This window comes from Aspergillus chevalieri, chromosome 1 (assembly GCF_016861735.1).
Source record: "Aspergillus chevalieri M1 DNA, chromosome 1, nearly complete sequence".
Taxonomy (NCBI): Eukaryota; Fungi; Ascomycota; class Eurotiomycetes; order Eurotiales; family Aspergillaceae; genus Aspergillus; species Aspergillus chevalieri.
Genome location: NC_057362.1, coordinates 1138943 through 1156247, shown reverse-complemented (window position 1 = coordinate 1156247; position 17305 = coordinate 1138943). Strand labels below are relative to the sequence as shown.

At 50.9% G+C, this 17305-nt stretch overlaps 6 protein-coding genes across 6 annotated transcripts; 2 read left to right on the top strand and 4 right to left on the bottom strand.

Moving 5' to 3' along the window:
• Positions 1-174: 174 nt before the first annotated feature.
• Positions 175-1078, bottom strand: GAR1_1 (H/ACA ribonucleoprotein complex subunit GAR1/NAF1; the record flags this gene model as incomplete). The annotated part of the gene is made up of 6 exons (XM_043278987.1): positions 175-389; positions 439-467; positions 524-669; positions 732-832; positions 891-938; positions 1003-1078. The coding sequence occupies 6 exons, from the start codon at positions 1076-1078 to the stop codon at positions 175-177; spliced, it is 615 nt and encodes a 204-aa protein (XP_043131532.1).
• Positions 1079-1315: 237 nt separating this feature from the next.
• Positions 1316-3739, top strand: THS1 (threonine--tRNA ligase THS1; the record flags this gene model as incomplete). Its single annotated transcript, XM_043278976.1, has 5 exons — positions 1316-1836; positions 1909-2173; positions 2234-2809; positions 2863-3529; positions 3585-3739. The coding sequence occupies 5 exons, from the start codon at positions 1316-1318 to the stop codon at positions 3737-3739; spliced, it is 2184 nt and encodes a 727-aa protein (XP_043131531.1).
• Positions 3740-4415: 676 nt separating this feature from the next.
• Positions 4416-6340, top strand: ACHE_10410A (gamma-glutamyltransferase family protein; the record flags this gene model as incomplete). The annotated part of the gene is made up of 3 exons (XM_043278965.1): positions 4416-4580; positions 4628-4999; positions 5054-6340. The coding sequence occupies 3 exons, from the start codon at positions 4416-4418 to the stop codon at positions 6338-6340; spliced, it is 1824 nt and encodes a 607-aa protein (XP_043131530.1).
• A 262-nt stretch (positions 6341-6602) lies between these two features.
• On the bottom strand, positions 6603-9975 carry ACHE_10409S (PE repeat family protein; the record flags this gene model as incomplete). The annotated part of the gene is made up of 4 exons (XM_043278953.1): positions 6603-9175; positions 9225-9554; positions 9620-9695; positions 9832-9975. 4 exons carry the CDS (start codon positions 9973-9975, stop codon positions 6603-6605), a joined length of 3123 nt encoding a protein of 1040 aa, XP_043131529.1.
• Positions 9976-12570: 2595 nt separating this feature from the next.
• ACHE_10408S (MFS transporter) lies at positions 12571-14324 on the bottom strand (the record flags this gene model as incomplete). Its single annotated transcript, XM_043278942.1, has 3 exons — positions 12571-12867; positions 12930-13939; positions 14003-14324. 3 exons carry the CDS (start codon positions 14322-14324, stop codon positions 12571-12573), a joined length of 1629 nt encoding a protein of 542 aa, XP_043131528.1.
• Positions 14325-16083: 1759 nt separating this feature from the next.
• Positions 16084-17061, bottom strand: ACHE_10407S (deubiquitinase OTU2; the record flags this gene model as incomplete). The annotated part of the gene is made up of 1 exon (XM_043278931.1): positions 16084-17061. The coding sequence occupies one exon, from the start codon at positions 17059-17061 to the stop codon at positions 16084-16086; it is 978 nt and encodes a 325-aa protein (XP_043131527.1).
• Positions 17062-17305: the final 244 nt, after the last annotated feature.

The following is a 17305-nucleotide window of genomic DNA, read 5'->3' as shown; positions in this document are numbered from 1 at the left end:
ACCATTATAGATTGACACTGCGTACACTAATGGCCAGTATGTTCTATAGCTTTGACACAGAAGCAACCAACACTTTTCCTAGTATGCACAAAAGGACAAAAAGTTTCCTGCAAGAGCTCCCAATTTCCCCAAACGCCGTAATAAGACAGTAGCAGCAGATGTGGTAGTGACTGCTTAGAATCGGCCGCGAGGGCCGCCGCGACCTCCACGGCCGCCGCCTCTCGAAAAGCCTCCGCCACGGGGGGCACCTCCTCTACCTCCGAATCCTCCACCGAAACCTCCGCGTCCACGGGGAGCGCCGCCTCTGCCACCGCGGGGAGCACCACGTCCACCCCTCATTCCACCACCACGAGCACCAGGCTTGGTAACCCTCTTCGGCTTCGCAGCACCTAGAACTATGTTAGTTAAAATCGTAAATTAAAGGATTGGGATCCATACCCGGTGGGGGCTTGGGCTTGGGAAGAAACCTAAGAGGACTTGTTAGCAACAACTTGAGATAGATTGAAGAGGGACTACAACGTACTTCTCCAGAGGCAGGAGCTTGTCACCGCCGATGAAAACCTTGTCACCAGGCTTGAAAGAGGTTGCGACAATGCCCTCCTGAGGCTTAACGGTGAAGTACACCTGGTTGATGGGACCTAGGACCTCGTCGACCTTTCCAATGGGAGTCTATTAAACCGCATTAGCCTTAATGATCGCTTGTATTCACTTCATGTTCGGTGGTTTCGGACCTTGTTCTCGAGGTAGATGGGGGCGTTGAAGTACGGAATCTTGGGGTTGATCGATTCGCAAACGAGCTCGCCTTCACACGCATGCATGAAGCTTCCCATCTCTGCACATATATCAGCCCTGGAACAATTCAAACCGTTTAAAAACAGCATAATAATTACCCAGAACCTGCGCGGGCGGACCGAACGACGGCTGGAAGCCTCCGCGACCTGTCCGACGAAAATTTCGTTAGCCCGAGTTCAAGACGACTTTTGCGACTGAATTTTCGCTCACCACCGCGACCACCAAAGTTTCCTCCTCGATTAGCACCGGTGGCGAAGCCACCACGGCCCCCTCCGCGAAAAGACATGATGACTTGAGTTGGTATATGCGATTGAATTGGATGGAGCGGGTGTCGGAGAAGTTTTCGTTGGGTGGAAGGCTAGAAACGGTAAAGTGTCGCTAGCCGCCAGGGCAGTTTTCTCCCACGTGACTCACCGCCTTCCGTCCCTCATTTGGATTTGCGCAACGCCCGCGATTGAGTCACCCCTCCATACAGTTCATTCTTGCTCCTAAATCGGTCCCCTCCGAAACCGTGACTATAGAGATGGCTGCTGAAGGCTCGAATGATCTGCCCGTGAGGCCCGCGGAGGCTAACCCCGCTAAGGCGGATGCGAAGCAGTCGAACACCGACGCCCTCCCTGATTTTATCGTCGAGCGCAACAATTTCTTCGAAGAACTGTGGCAGAAACATCTCGAGGAGCTCAAAAACAAGCCGCACCCGGATATCAACATTACTGTCGACCTCGGCAATGGAACCACCACTACCGTTACGGCCAAAGCTTGGGAGACCACCCCCGCCAAACTCCTCAAGGATCTTCCGAAAGAGTTGGGCGCCAATGCTGTGATCGGAAAGGTTGATGGAGAGCTCTACGACTTGGGTCGAGTTTTGGAACACGATTGCACAGTTGCCTACATTCCTTTCGATGACCCAGAGGGAAGGGAGGTGTTCTGGCATTCTAGCGCACACTGCTTGGGTGAGGCTTGTGAATGTCAGTATGGATGTCTTCTTTCGCATGGTCCGCCTACACCCCAGGGTTTCTTCTATGATATGGCCATGCCGGACGGGTATGTTGTTGGCAACAAACCTGCCTTTAACACGCCACTTTGTCTGCGTTGCGATGACTGACGTTAAAATAGCCGTGTCGTCAACCAGAGTGACTGGCCGCCCCTCGAGAGCAAGTCGAACCGAATCATGAAAGAAAAGCAGAGCTTCGACCGACTGGAGGTTACAAAGGAGGATCTTAGGAAGATGTTTGCGTACAGCAAATATAAGCTACACTACATCGACAAGCTGGTGACGGGTGAAAAGAGTACTGTATACAGGTGCGGTACTCTTGTTGACCTGTGCAGGGGTCCTCACATTCAGAGCACCGGCAAGATCAAGAACTTTAAGATCATGCAGGTATTTATTGATATGGTCCGAAGGTTATTAGGTGGATTCGACCGCTAACACCCTGGACAGAACTCTTCCGCATATTTCCTCGGTGACCAAGCCAATGACTCCTTGCAACGTATCCGTGGTGTTGCCTTCCCCGACAAGCAGCGGTTCCATGAGCACATGAAATTCCTCGAGGAGGCAGAGAAGCGTAACCACGTCAAAATCGGCAAGGAACAGGAACTGTTCTTCTTCGACGAAGTCTCCCCCGGTTGCCCCTTCCTTCTGCCTAACGGAACCAAGATTTTCAATGCCCTTCAGTCTCTCCTGCGATCGGAATATCGTAAGCGTGGCTACCAGGAGGTCCAGACCCCGAACATGTACGATGTCGGTATCTGGAAGACATCCGGTCATTGGGCCCACTACAAGGACGACATGTTCAAGCTCGACGTTGAGAAGAGGGAGTGGGCGCTCAAGCCTATGAATTGCCCTGGACACTTTGTGCTCTTCGGACACCGCGAGCGCAGTTACAGAGAGCTTCCGCTCAGAATTGCAGACTTTGGTGTTTTGCACCGTAATGAGGCTTCAGGTGCCTTGAGTGGTCTTACTCGTGTTCGTAAGTTCCAGCAGGACGACACTCACATTTTCTGTACACAGGACCAGGTACGAAAGACCTCAAATCTGCTATCCATTCGAATAATACTAACAATATGTAGATCACTTCGGAAATTGAGGGCCTCTTCGATTTCCTGCAGTCCATCTATGGCCTGTTCGGTTTCACCTTCAAGTTGAAGCTCTCTACCCGTCCTGAGAAGTATCTGGGCGAGGTTGAGACGTGGAACTACGCCGAAGAGCAGTTGAAGAAGGCCATGTCGAACTTCAAGGGTAGCGACTGGACCATCGACGAGGGTGACGGCGCTTTCTATGGACCGAAGATCGATATCACCATCGCTGATGCCCTGAAGAGAGAATTTCAGTGTGCCACCATCCAGCTGGACTACCAAGCACCGATCAACTTCAAGCTCGAGTACATGTCTCACGAGAAGGCCCAGGCCGGTGCGGAAGAGGCGAAGGAGGGTGAGACCAAATCCAACGAGCCTGGTCCTGGCCGTGCCCGTCCCGTCGTCATCCACCGTGCCATTATTGGTTCCTTCGAGCGATTCCTGGGCATCCTGATTGAGCACTTTGGTGGCAAGTGGCCCTTCTGGATCAGCCCTCGCCAGATTCTTATTGTCCCCGTCATGCCTGCCGTGAACGATTACGTCGAGGAACTGCAGCAACTCCTGCGTGATGACAAGCTGAACGTCGACATTGACGTCAGCGGTAACACCATGCAGAAGAAGATCCGTACTGGACAATTGGCTCAGTACAACTTCATTTTCGGTATGTGTTCTCATTTCTTATTGCATATTTGGTCTATTTCTAACATTTCAACCAGTTGTCGGCGCCCAAGAAAAGGAGTCTCGCTCCGTCAACATCCGTAACCGTGACGACCCGGCCACTCAGAAGCAGGGTGTTATGATTCCTCTTGAGGAAGCACGCACTAAGCTCCGGGCCCTACGGAAGGAGCGCCGATTGGTGAACACTCTGTAAGGGGGTTGAGCAGGGCTAGCGTGGTTGGGACCGCTATCTTACGGCCAACCAATAATTCATGTTGCTTGACCTATCAATGAACGAAAACCGGAAAAGTTGAACGAATAGATGAAGAATGATATGCATTTGACTGATACATTGCCTTGGTCTTATTGACGCTCTGTTGGAGTGCCAGGAGAGTAGTTTGTCACAGAAACAGAATATTCGGCCTACCCCAAACCCGTGTGACAACCACATTCAGAGTTCATGCTAGCCCCATCCTCAGTATTGGAGACGTCCCCGCAGGGCGTAACGATGTCACCAGAGGGCGCACGTAGCCGAAACAAGTACATGCCATTTTGGACGGGTATTGCCGAGTGTAAACAGCTTTATCTCATCTTGAGGATTGAAGTACAACGACGTCCAATTTGAGAAGACTTACCTTGTTCGACAAACTAGTTACGGGGTATTCGTTAGATAATCTGAAGTCGAGATTTTTCTAGTTTAGGGTATCACGGCACAAAGTCGGAGATAGGTATAACTCCGTCTTCCCGAGGGAAAGTAGAGGATCCCCCCAGCGGGGTAAGGCTGATAGTGATAGATCCACCCCCAGTCACCAACGTTTCTCCCTGTTTTCCTTCTTCGCTATATATTACAATAATACCAAGAGACCATTGACATTCAATCAGATATCAAAATGCCGCTCAATTCAAAAGCAGTCTACTCCAAACTCAATGCGGACTTCGTCCCGTTCTCCAGCCGGAGAAGTACCGTTCATAGTACCAAAGGCATTGTCTCGTGCACGCAGCCTCTAGCCGCGGCTGCGGGACAGAGGATTCTGAAAGAGGGCGGAAATGCTGCTGTATGTCCACTGCATCCTACCTCGAGACATATACTAAAAACATTCAGGACGCCGCCGTAGCCGTAGCAGCGGCATTAAACATCACGGAACCAAGCTCCACTGGCATCGGAGGTGACATGTTCTGTCTCTACTACGATGCCAAAACCAAGAAGGTCGGCTCTCTTAATGGTTCTGGCCGCTACGCCGGCAATGCAAGCCTCGAGAAGGTCCGAGGTGACTTGAATATCGCGCCTGAGAATCAGGGTGGTCGTATTCCCATGACCAGTGCTCTTGCGGTGACTGTTCCCGGTGCTGCGGCAGGGTGGATTGATACAATTGAGAAGTTTGGGAGTGGGAAGTTGTCATTGGAGGAGATTTTGAAGCCGGCTATTGAGCTGGGAGAGGAGGGGTTTCCGGTTTCGGAGTTGGCTTCCTCGTTTGTGAGTTTCTCTTTTTATTTTGATGAAGATTGATATGATATTGACTAAGGACAGTGGCAAGAAAGCGAGAACCTACTCCGCAATGCATCCCCGAATTTCCGGGAGATGCTCAAGACAGACCCCAACGGCAAAGATGGTGTCAGAAGCCCTCTGCCCGGAGATATCCTGAAGAACCCAACGTTAGCCCAGACCTTCCGCTCTCTAGCAGCAGAAGGCAAGAGAGGTTTCTACGAGGGCCGGATCGCAGAGGCAATAGTCAAGGTGGTCCAGGATCTCGGAGGCTACATTTCCCTCGATGACCTCAAGCATCACGCGGAAGCTGGCACTCAAGCAACGGACGCTATCTCGCTCAAGTTCAGTGGCCAGAATATCGTGGAGAACCAACGTGCCGGCACGGATGACGGCGCCCACCACGGCGTCGAAATCTGGGAACACCCACCCAACGGACAGGGTATCGTCGCCCTGATGGCATTGGGAATCCTCGAGGAACTCGAACGCACACACAAAATTCCACAATTCACTGAGGACCAGCACAACTCGGCCGAGTACCTACACGCCGTGATTGAAAGTCTCCGTATCGCCTTCGCAGATGCTTCCTGGTGGGTCACAGACCCCGACGTCGAGAAAGTCCCAACAAAAGAACTCATCTCCCAGCGCTACCTGACTGAACGCGCCAAACTCTTCAATCCAGACCAAGCATCCAATGTTCTCGACCATGGCAGTCCCGCACACAACCACTGCGATACAGTGTACTTCGCCGTAACTGACAAGGATGGCAACGGCATCTCTTTCATTAACAGCAATTACGCCGGATTCGGAACAGGAATCATCCCCCAGGGCTGCGGGTTCACTTTGCAGAACCGCGGATGTAACTTCTCGCTTACAGCTGGACACCCCAATGCTCTGGCTCCTCGCAAGAGACCCTACCACACCATCATCCCTGCCATGATCACGAACTCCACAGATGGCTCGCTGCACTCCGTATACGGCGTTATGGGCGGGTTCATGCAGCCCCAGGGCCACGTGCAAGTCCTGCTAAACATGCTAGCGTTCAAGTACCACCCACAGGCAGCTCTGGATGCACCACGGATTTGTCTTGCGGCTACGTCTCCAGAGCCCGGGAAGGATATGGACCGGACAGTCTTTGTTGAGGAAGGGGTTAGTGAGAAGGCTGTTGAGGGGTTGAAGAAAAAGGGACATAAGATCCAGGTGTTGGAGGGGTGGAAGAGGGGTATGTTTGGGAGGGGACAGATTATTAGGTCTCACTATGATGATGGAGTTCTGGTGTATAGTGCGGGTAGTGATCCGAGAGGCGATGGCATGGCTATTCCTGTCGTATAACCAAACACTGTATGTGAGAAAGACTATGGGCAGGAAACAGTCATTCCAGTTCAACCAGTATAGCGCAAGAATCCGATTTCATTGTAAAAAATACATTTTTAACCCTCCCACTCATACATAATATTGTAGCGTACATCAGTCATCAGAAATCAGAAATCCCACAACTCAGTAACAGAAATGAAACCAGAAAATATTAAAAAGTAAAATAAATGTTCACACAGAAAGTAGAAATGAAAAAAAGAATACATAGAAACAAAGCAGCTCAACAAACCACAACAGTAGTAGCCTTAAGAATCTGTCTCAGTTTCGATGGCCGCGGAGGCGGAGGAGTCTCAAGTTGTCGACTCCGATGGTGATGAGAGCGATGACGGTGCTCTTTCTCTCCCGAATGCCGGCGACGACGGGACTCTTTCTCCTCGGCTTCATTCTGTTGCTGTTCTTGCTGCTTCTGTTGCTCTTCCTGCTCCTTGAGCTTCCTCTCTTCTTCCTCGGCGGCCTTCCTGCGTGCCCGTCGTGCTTCGCGTTCTTCTCGTTTGGCGGCTTCATCTTCACTATCACCTTTGTTGCTGTGACGCGATCTGGTGGAATGTGAGCGTTCGAGAGATTTTCTTCCCTCATCGCGCGAATGGCTATGGCTATGGCTGTGGGCGTGACTATGGGCATAGCTCTTCGAAGACCGGCGACTTCCATGACTGTGGTCATGGTAGCGCACGTTGGCAGAGGCTTTGTGGCCGTTTATCATGAGCAAAGGACCGTTCGTGTCGGACTCGGTGTTCATGTACTTCAAAAATGCACGAGGTTTCGGTGCTGAAGATGCCGACATCGCATGTCTCGAGGCTAAGTCCCGTTCATAGCTGACTGAACTCCGACGTCTTGACTTAGTTTCAAGGGCGACGCTTTCCTTCCCAGTAGTTCGTTCAGTTCGTTCAGAGCGCGAAGCACGCCTAGATCGTCTTCGCTCCCTTGGCTGCGATTCTTCGCGCTCGCGTTCCCGCTCCTCAGACCGGCGGCCCCGTTCGATAACGGCGACCTTGTGCTTTTGTCGCTTATCCTCCTGTTTGATGGCCTTCTCTTCATGCTGTCTCTTGGCTTCGCCCAATGCCTTCACCCATCGGTTCGTGATTAAGTTACCATCACCCTTGCCGCCGCGCTCAAGGTCGCGATATCCATACGATGAGCTCCTCGAGTGGCGTCGTTCACCATCCACATCTGTAGAGCGTCGCTTCTTTCTGCGAGAATGTATAGCTGCAGCTCCTGCAGCTCCGGCAGCCACAGCCCCCGCAGCGACCGCAGCTTCTGTGAGGTGATCGCCCTTAGATGATTCTCCACTATCAGCATCAGCAGGTGGCTCTTCAGTGGGGACGGGCTCTTCGGGCACAGGTTTTTCAGGCGCAGGCTCTTCAGCCGGAGGAGCTTCTTCCGCCGCGAGTTCGGGAGTCTCTTCAGTAGTCGGTTCCTCAGCTGCAGGTTCTTCGGGCGTAGGCTCGGCAAGACCTTCTTCGGCGGGTATCTCTTCTGGTGCAGGTACTTCAGCTGGCTCTTCGGCGGGCGTTCCTTCGGCAGGCAGTTCCTCAACTGCAAGCTCCTCAGGTGCTGGTTCACGTTCGGCAGGAGCCTCTTCCGGGGCTTCTTCAGGGACTGGCTCCTCAGCTGGGGCTTCGGGTGTAGGCTCTTCAGCAGACGCCTCTTCTGCCGCAGCGGGCTCATCAGCGGGTGGCTCTTCGGGCTCTTCGGCAAGAGCCTCTTTAGCCAGTTCTTCAGCCGGCTCTGTGGCAGGCTCTGCATCAGCAGCCTCTTCTTCAGTTGAAGCTTCTTCCGATGGTTCCTCGACAGGTGCTTCCTCAGGTGCTTCCTCAGCGGGCTCAGCCTCTTCGGGTACAGGCTCCTCAGACGGCGGTTCTTCGGCGGCGGGCTCTTCGGCCGGAGCTTCCTCAGCGAGTTCTTCTTCTGGTGCTTCCTCTTCAGCAGAAAGTTCGTCAGCAGGTACATCCTCAGCAGCGGACTCCTCAACGGCACCTTCTTCAGCAGACTGAGCAGATTCCTCAGCTGGTTGTTCATCGGCAGGTGCAGGCTCTTCCGCAGGTTCTTCCTCAGGTGCCTCTTCCGCTGGAGCCTCTTCCGCTGGAGCCTCTTCCGCTGGAGCCTCTTCCGCTGGAACATCTCCAGCAGGTGGCTTTTCAGCAGATTCCTCAGCTGCAGTTGCTTCTTCCTCAGGAGGCGATTCTTCGGCAGGTGCCTTTTCAGCGGTCTCTTCGGCGGGTTCGTCTGCTGGCTCCTCACCAGATTCATCAGCCGATCCACCTGACGTCTCCTCTTCAGTCGTCTCCTCCGCTGTTTGTTCCGCTTCCTCTGCCGGGGCCGGGGCTTCTTCAGCTGGATGCTCTTCGGGGCTATCTTCGGCAGCCGGTTCCTCTGCTGGGGTTTCTTCGGGGGTTACCTCATCCGCACCGTCTCCCGTAGCAGCTTCGGCTTCAGCTTCGTCTCCAGCAGGTCCCGAATGAGCAGCAGACTCCTCGGATTGAGCGGCTTCTGCGGGCTCTTCAAATGCTGGCCCCGGTTCTTCTGCGTCTTCTTCATCGCCTTCTGGTTGCTCAGCTGGTGTCTCTTCGGGCTCTTCGGCCTTCTCGTTTTCACCTTCGGGTGCGCCCTCGGCTTCGGCCACAGGGTCTTCAGCGGCGGGTTCCTCAGGCGCAGCAGCATTGTCATTAGCAGGGGCAGTTTTGTCGGCCGCTGGCTCGTCTTCCGCAGGAGGATCCGCTGGGGTCTCTTCCGCATCGGCGACCGGTTCAGCGCCTGCAGGTTCGGCAGCGGGTTCTTCTGCACTTGGTTCTTCTCCTGTGAATAATCAGCTGACTTCAAAATTAGGGAGTGAACACACGCTTACCGTCACCTTTACCTTCATTCTCTTCTGCGGGAGCTTCATCTGCCGCCGGTGGTGCATCCTCACCAGGCTCCGGTGCTGGCTTCGCTTCTTGAGGAACTTCTTCCGCAGGTTGTCCTCCTTGCTCGCCATCGAGGGCACCCTCTTCTGGTACTGGTGCGTCCTCACCGTCTGCCGCAGGTGCCTCTTCTGCCTCGGCTGCTGCTTCGTCACGTTGGGCTTCGTCTTCGCCTTCAGGCTTGGCTTCTTCGGGTGATGCTTCTTTCTCCGGCTTTACCTCTTCGTCGACTGGTTCTGCTGGCTCCTCAGGTGGTGTCGAATGTTCAGCTGCTTCTGTTGAACGCATTGGGTATCAGTCACAACAGAACAACAGTTGGAAAGAAAGAGACTTGACATACCAGCATCCGGCGCGGCAGCGTCATCTCCTGCCGGGGCATCTTCCGTCCCATTAGGTTCATCGCCATCGCCCTGGTCCTTTTCTGGAGTCAGACGAGTCGTACGAGAAACGGTGGAATTGACAGGATATAATGAGGATTTTAAAGTACGACGATCGAAGGTCTGGTAATGACTCGCGACTTTTTGATATTCAAATTTGGGAAGTTGTGCATACTGGACCGAGGACCCCATCTTCCACAATTGCCTTCTCGTCGGAGGTGGGTTCAGAGACAGGTAGGTTATTGTCGTTTATTACCGGGAGCAGTTGTTTATTATTGATACTCTTCTTCCTATTGCTTTTCTTTCCACCTTTAGCCATGTCCTCGATTGATTAATGACGTAGCATGAGACCACGAGGCTCCTCTATTCCAAGTAATTGGAAGAGGGAGAACTAATGAAAGACTATAGACCAAAAAAAGAGAAATGAAGGAATATCTGCCCGGCGCTAGACAGGGAATTGGGACGAGGCCCGATATTAAAAAAAAAAAAAAAAGAAAATGGGTGGCAAAGTGAGAAGAGAGATAAGAGTGCAATAATAAAAAGAAAGCCAAAAAGGTCGCAGACGATTCATGTATAAGAGGACCGAGAGAAAATAAGCAACGGGCATCCACCTCTTCGCCAACTAAGTGGAGCTTTCCGCTTAAAGGCCAAACGCGAGGCGACGTATTGTTGTTTGTCCATTACCCAGTCGAGTGGGATCCATGACGGGGCCGGAGTTGCAGTGTGCTCTGGGAGGAGGACTGCAATCCCGGGCCGTCATAAACGAACTGCCCAACGGGATGTGCAATTATTGGGCCACGTCTCACGGGCTTAGACAATTGGGGGAGTTTTAACCCTGATACGTACCTCCGAGTGTTTCAATGGAGGTCGCGACGAGAGCAAAACGACCAGCCCATCTGCAAGGCGATATGCAGTGCGCTGATAGTCCGAGCAAGCAGTGGCCACCGGCGGGCAGCATAGAAACTCAAAGCAGGATAGCGTATGCCGGCGGGTGGGGGAGTGCAACTGATCCGTAATTTTTGCTGTTTTTGCATGCACGGAGTACTTTCCGAGTACAGAGGATGCTGTGTGTTGCTGGATAAGGTAGTACAGAACGTAAGCTGATTGATTACAAGCGAGAAACAAATGAGGCATGTCTCGCAGATCCAGCAATGGGAAAACACAGATCGAAGCAATCAGGACCGAGTAAATCGAGAGGCTGGTATGTAGCTATCGAAGAGCGGAGACCCGGAAACTGTCAGACATGGGGAATTGGAAATTTCTGCCCAATGCTGGCGCAGTGGGCAGCAGCGGTAAAAACAGCCATGGAGAAAACAGTGCGACAATAATCCGCCGTCTATATTCCCACCCAATTGTAGGGATTAGAGGGCAATAATAACCACGAGGCGTGTATCCTGACTCGCCAGTACCGTACTTAATTGTAATGTTGCTCCACTTGCGATGGAACCGTCTGGATGGACAATTCAGCAACTAGGAATCCGGGTCAGTTAGCAGCAATGGGTCAATTGACGAGCAGATCACTGGGACTAGAGAGAGCGTGTCCGTTTGTGTTTGGTTTCATCATCTCATCTCATCTTGATCCACCTTAAGACGGTAACCTGGTCGTGTGTACTACCCCCAATGACTTGTCCCTCGAAGCAAGATCTGTCTGCAGCTTAGGTGTCAGTGGCGCCATCACAGTATGAGTAAATTGTCAATTCTGTGCATCTGTAATTCATTGCATATAGAAGCAGCCATAATAATGGCGAGAGATCATACAGAATGAAAATTGTTGACGTGAAGGGAACAGAAGATGAAGCGAAAATGACAGAATGAGGCGGTGAATGGAGCACCACGTGATCTACATCGACCCTTTTGGGAACTGATTCCCATCACCACAGCTATCAATCAGCATACAAGCACAGAATACGGAGTATATACAGGGTTCGAAAGACCATCGTGATCTACAATGTTGGATATACCAATGATGCTCTGCAGTGATACTTGCTCGTAGTGCTGTTTCCGATACAATGCATGTGCCGGTATCCCGCATGCTAACTCCTACTTGTGGCCTCAGTTCACTTCTGAATTCCGTTTGGACAATGCACACCATGCAGTGCTATGTACATCTTTGCAAGAGTTCAAACCACAAATAATTAACAGAGCTGCTATAGGATGATCTTAGTTCATCCCATATGTCTCTCTATCTTGCCACCGTACACGACACGACGTCTGTCAACCAACTTCATGGAATTTCACGAAGGCAATGGAAGAAAAAGGAAGGCTGTCAAAATCGTACGAAGCTATAATACTGGCGAGTGGCAATCCGAGGCTTCAGATCTATAGGCGCCCAATCCATGTGTACCGATTCTCACCAACATCATCATTTTCATTTTATGCTGAATGACCGAATATCAATCAGCCTACAACTAGGAAGATCCATGTCCGTAATCTTCAATTACCATACTAGCCCAGCAAGCTAGTCTCATTCATTCTGCATTATAAAAACTAAAAATAACCGCTCATCACGTTGGGTATCCTCAAGCCACCTGCTAAACCTGCAGACAGCCGGAAACCAGACGCCACCGGCCCTTGCTTTTTCAATTGATCATAAAACATGCAACGGAACCCAAATAGCGCCCAAGATATTATGCAGGACAAAAAAAGAAAAAAAAAAAAAAAACAAGAAACGCCGCCCAAAACGCTAACAGAAATGATAGCAACTGGCATGACTGTTATGCGCAACATGATATTCGTTAGCTTGTGTTCGTTCTTTTTTCTTTTTGAAATTTATTCGTATCGCCTTTTAGATCGTCTGATACTCATTCCAGTCTAAACCAATCATTAAAATGCACCAAGCGTACCCTGGACCCAAGCAAGGTCAAGTAGGTACCACAATAAGGATTTCACGACGATTGTGCAAGGACAGGAGAGCTCATTGCGTGAGAGCGTCCATAGACTTCCTCCAGCGGGGACCAAAGACTCTCATGATATATAGGGTTGAACTGCTGGCAAACGCAACGAGGCCCAGGATCGTAAAGAGCCAGCCGTTGCCGATGGCATCTATAATCGGTGCAGTGACCAAGGATCCGACGCACGAAAAGATGTTCCGCATGAAGTTGTTCAGTGCAACGCCCGCAGATGCGTTCTTTGGCATAAACTCCGTCAACATCGTGGTCGCCATACCGAAGATAATCATGGACCCCACCCCGAAGAAGAAATTGGCAATCATCTGTTGCAGGCACAATAAGTTAGCAAGCGCAAGGCTCTTTTGACGATCCGAACTCAACGTACCGGAACAAGCCAGAAGACGCCCTCGCCAGCGGTCCATCCATACCATATCAAGCCGGCAGGATAGATGAGAGCACCGAGCCAGGCATTCTCGCGCATACGATCTTCGGGTCGATAGATCAACTTGCCGTCCTCGTCATATCGATTAGCCTTCCTAGCCTCGCGTTGCATGATACTGTCCATCCAGCGTCCTGAAAATGTACTTGCAACGACATAGCCGAGCGAGTTGGGAATGTAGAGAAGACCAACAATAATAGTAGGGAACTCGTAAGGGGCATATCCAAACGTGTGCTCGATGCTGACGTTCAACACATAAAGGGACCCAAATGTGATACTTGCATAGTACACTGTCAAGAGAACTGGGGGGTATCGCAAGTAAAGAACAATCTTCAACGGATCCAAGAACACCAATTTCAACATCTTCAGCCACTTTGTCGTGAGTTGAACAACCTGTCTGGAAGAAGCTCGGCTCAATCGACGTTCCACTGGCGCTGGCTGCTCAATGTTCTCGACCATAGCCGGAGCTTTCCGCTTCGCTAACGTCTCAGGCAGCGCAAGGAAGATAAACGCAGCGACCAAGCCACCGTAAGCGGCAAGGAACCATAGCGTACTTCTCCAGTTCCACCGTTGCGCCAAGGCACCACCAACAATTGGAGCAATCAATGGACCACACAACGGGCCGAGATAGAAAGTAGTCATTGCTCGACCTCTTTCATGTGTGTCCCAAAGATCAGCAATCGTTCCTGCACCGACTGCTTGGACTGATGCTGAGGCCCCACCACTGAGCATCCGCATGACGATGAGCATCACAATGTTATGAGAGATGGCGCAAAGGACGTTGAAAACCACGAAGAGGCAGAACGAAACGATGTATATTGTTCGTCGACCAAGTCTCTCGCTGAACGAAGACCACCATAGCGGAAATATGGACATGCTAAGCATGTACAAGGAGATGGACAAATTGGTGATGGTGGTTGTGGTATGCATTTCCTTCGTCACTCGGGCCAGAGAGGCTAATATATCGAGTTAGACCAGAACAACGACAGCAAGCTCTATCCAACAAGCGCTCTACTTACGAAAGAATATGGAGCTTCCCATGGGAGCTGTGGCGCCTGCTACCGCAACGATGAACGTGATGAACCATTTGGTCTTCCTAGGGTACAGCTTGGGGTTCTCGACCTCTGCCAGTAGAGTAAACTGTCCGAAGAGCCCTCGACGTTTCAATCTCGGCACCACGGTAGGACCTGGTCCAATCGACTGGTCGTCGTGCTCTTTGCCCTCGACTGCCGGCGAACTATGATCCAAGGATTTTTCTTCATCCCCATCTCGTGCCGGTAGCTGTTCGATGTCGATCGGTGCCGCAGTGGGCGGTCTCGATTCCTCCATACTAGAAGCCATTTCCTATAGTCGCAGCTCCCGTATTCCAGCTTCGATGATCGATGGTCCCATAAAGAGAAAAACTGATAACGGCGACAGAACGCTAAAGGGACTGATATAGAGTGAAGAAAGAATAGGATGAACCGGCAACCAGCAAGGTAATCGATGCTTTTCTGCAGACGAAAATGGCGATATACGAAGAAGTATGAAGATGTGCCGATGTATTCTAATCAAAATGGATGTCAATAAAAGGGGAAAAGAGGATAAAAGCGAATGGGAGAATTCATCCGAGAAGAGAAGAGAGAGAAAGGGAAACATTCGAACAGAATCTAAGAAGAAGGTCCTTATCTCTTGCGTCTACCCGAAAAGGGAAGGCGTCAGTCACGTTCTCTCCACTGTTGAAACTTGAGTCTTTTTAGGCAAGTACCCCTCAGCCCCGGTTGTCATCCAATATCAAAAATATCGAAGTTAAGAACTACAAAGGTAACTGTACCTGAGAACCCTGACAGCGGAATAACGCCATTTTTGTATGTATTAGCAATACCGACCCCTCCACTCTACACAACCACTACTCCCGTACTCCATACAAAAGAATGGTTCGGAAATGCGTTTTAGACCGCGGAAACCTTAGCAAGACTCTTCGCGTGAATCTCGAAATTGCTTGATGCAAGGCCCAATGCCAATCATCGGTCAGGAACCATGTGCCGCTCCATCCGTGGATTCTTTTCCTGAACGTCGGCAAGTCAAGGAGCATCTCGGTAGCCGAGGTCGAGTATCATCCTTGGTACTGGGAGGAATCTGCAGATCAATATTTTGAGCCTCATGCCTACATAGTTGAACAAGCCAGTACAAAGTATCTTGCAAAATCAAACGAACATTCCATGTTCTCCTACTGCCTTTTAAGCCTTTATGGAGAATTTTCACTGTTGGGGCCAGTGGGGCCTCGGGTCGGAGACTAAGCTTTAGTATGAAGTCTGATGGGGCCTCTCCGAGTGTAGCAATTTTTTTTTTTGGAAAAGCTGAGGCGAAGTACACAATATTCTATATTTAATTGCTATGCTGCTTTGTTTTGACAGGCCCAGATGACCTTGGAAATTTCATCTGCGTGGGGATCCATATCGAAACGAATCGCAAGTGTAAGGGTAGCGGCTGTCTCATGGGTTTCGCAGATTTCGTGGACAGAACACTAGATAGCAAGCAATGATAGACTTCTCTATGAAGCGCAAAGATATGATGAATGGAGCCCGCAAGGTAAGTGAGAAGGTTGGTTGCTTGAGTCAGAGGTGCTTTTATTTGATAGAAGAGCATGAGGTCTTTAAAGCCCATTCGGCTACTCTGTAATCATATGCAGTTCTCTATGTCAATGCAGATATCTATGTGTATGACAGGCCAAGATACAGATATTATGCCCCGGCGTACGTCACTAGCTACTACCGGGGTTGCCGTATATACCAGACATATAACCCACCCATACCTCTCAGTTATGTTGAAACGGAAATAGGCATGGTGATTGTAGAGATAGAGGTCACAAGTCTCAAGACCGTCACACGACTGCGGCGATCTGCCTGCGCACGGGATAGAAGACACTCCCGTCAACTTTGGCAGAAAATGCGTGTAGGCAACGCAATGTAGCGCAGGCCCGCTGTAGCGATATCACGTCGACGTCTAGCCTCGCACATGCTCAACATATGATTTCCAGGAGCTATGCCTCTTTGTGCCGCTCAACCGAAGCCAGATCGGTGTGGTTCGAGGAATTGAATAGGCACACTTCGCGTCGTATTTAAGCTTGCTTGGTGAGCGCATTGTAATGCTCTCCGAGTCCATAAGTGTGTCGGTAATAAGCCAGCCAGATAACACGCTTGTTTTTCTCCTCCTCATCAAAGCTCTCCATGTCCCCAGACTCGATCTTCTCAATACGGCCATCTCCTTGGATGACGTTGATATCAACACCATAGGCTTTGGCAATCGCTAGCAGTTCCAACTGTCCTCCCCATTCGGCCGTGAGCTTGATCTTCCGAGTATATTGGTCCAAAGGCTCCTCCATGAATGGCTCGAAATCATCTTTATGCCCAGTGATGTAATCGGCGGTAACTGCTCGAATGGCGCGATAGCCGTCATGTTTTGGAGAAGAGACTGTCTCCACCCGCGACTCCGTAGTGGATTGAAGGGCAATCCTCTTCGGATCAGGTCTCAGTCCGAGTCCTGACTCGTCTAACTGATTGGCGATGGCGGAGTAGAGACAATGTCCGTCGGGGTTCACTTCAATCTCCTTAAGATTGAATTGCTTAAATACACCATCCATGACTTCTTTCTCGTTTGCACGGTGATCGGTCAATTTAGCGGCCTCCTCATGCGCAATTTCTGTTTGAGCCGCTTGTTCCGCTGCACGTCGAGCAAGGCGGGCTTTCTGTCGGTTTGGTTTTCTTGTATACGCGGGGGGCTGTTGCGAAGGAGTCGAAAAGGAAGTGGTATCGGAGACACCGGTGTCTTTGGGGGCGTCGTTCGAGCTATTCTTCTCTCCGTCTTCGTCGACAGGGTCTGCAATGCTGAGGTCCTGGACCCCATCAACTCCAGCAGTATCCTCGCCATTCACCAATGCGACTTCTGCGCGCTGCTTCTCATTGAGCTCCTGTTGAATTCGGTCGCATTCATCGTTGATTCCTTTGCGGGTTTTTTTGGTGGCGGACTTTTTCTTCTGCGTGATGCGCGCTTGAAGGTCTTTTTGCTCTTTGCGATGCTTGCTCAGTAGCTCCTCCATCTTGTCGATAATATGTATAAATTAAGATAAAGGAGGTTGAGCGAATAAAAAAAGACGCCGAAACGAGCGAATTGTTATTATGGGCGCGTCAACGTAGGCGGTTACTTGCCAGGGAGATTGCCCCGCAAAACCCTGACATATCAGCCCTAGGTAGCTCCCAAAAAGGAATAGCGTAATAACCTCGGATTATCTCTTGTTCCTTGTCCCCTGAGCCTCGGTATCTGCGGAGCCTTCGGTCGCCGGC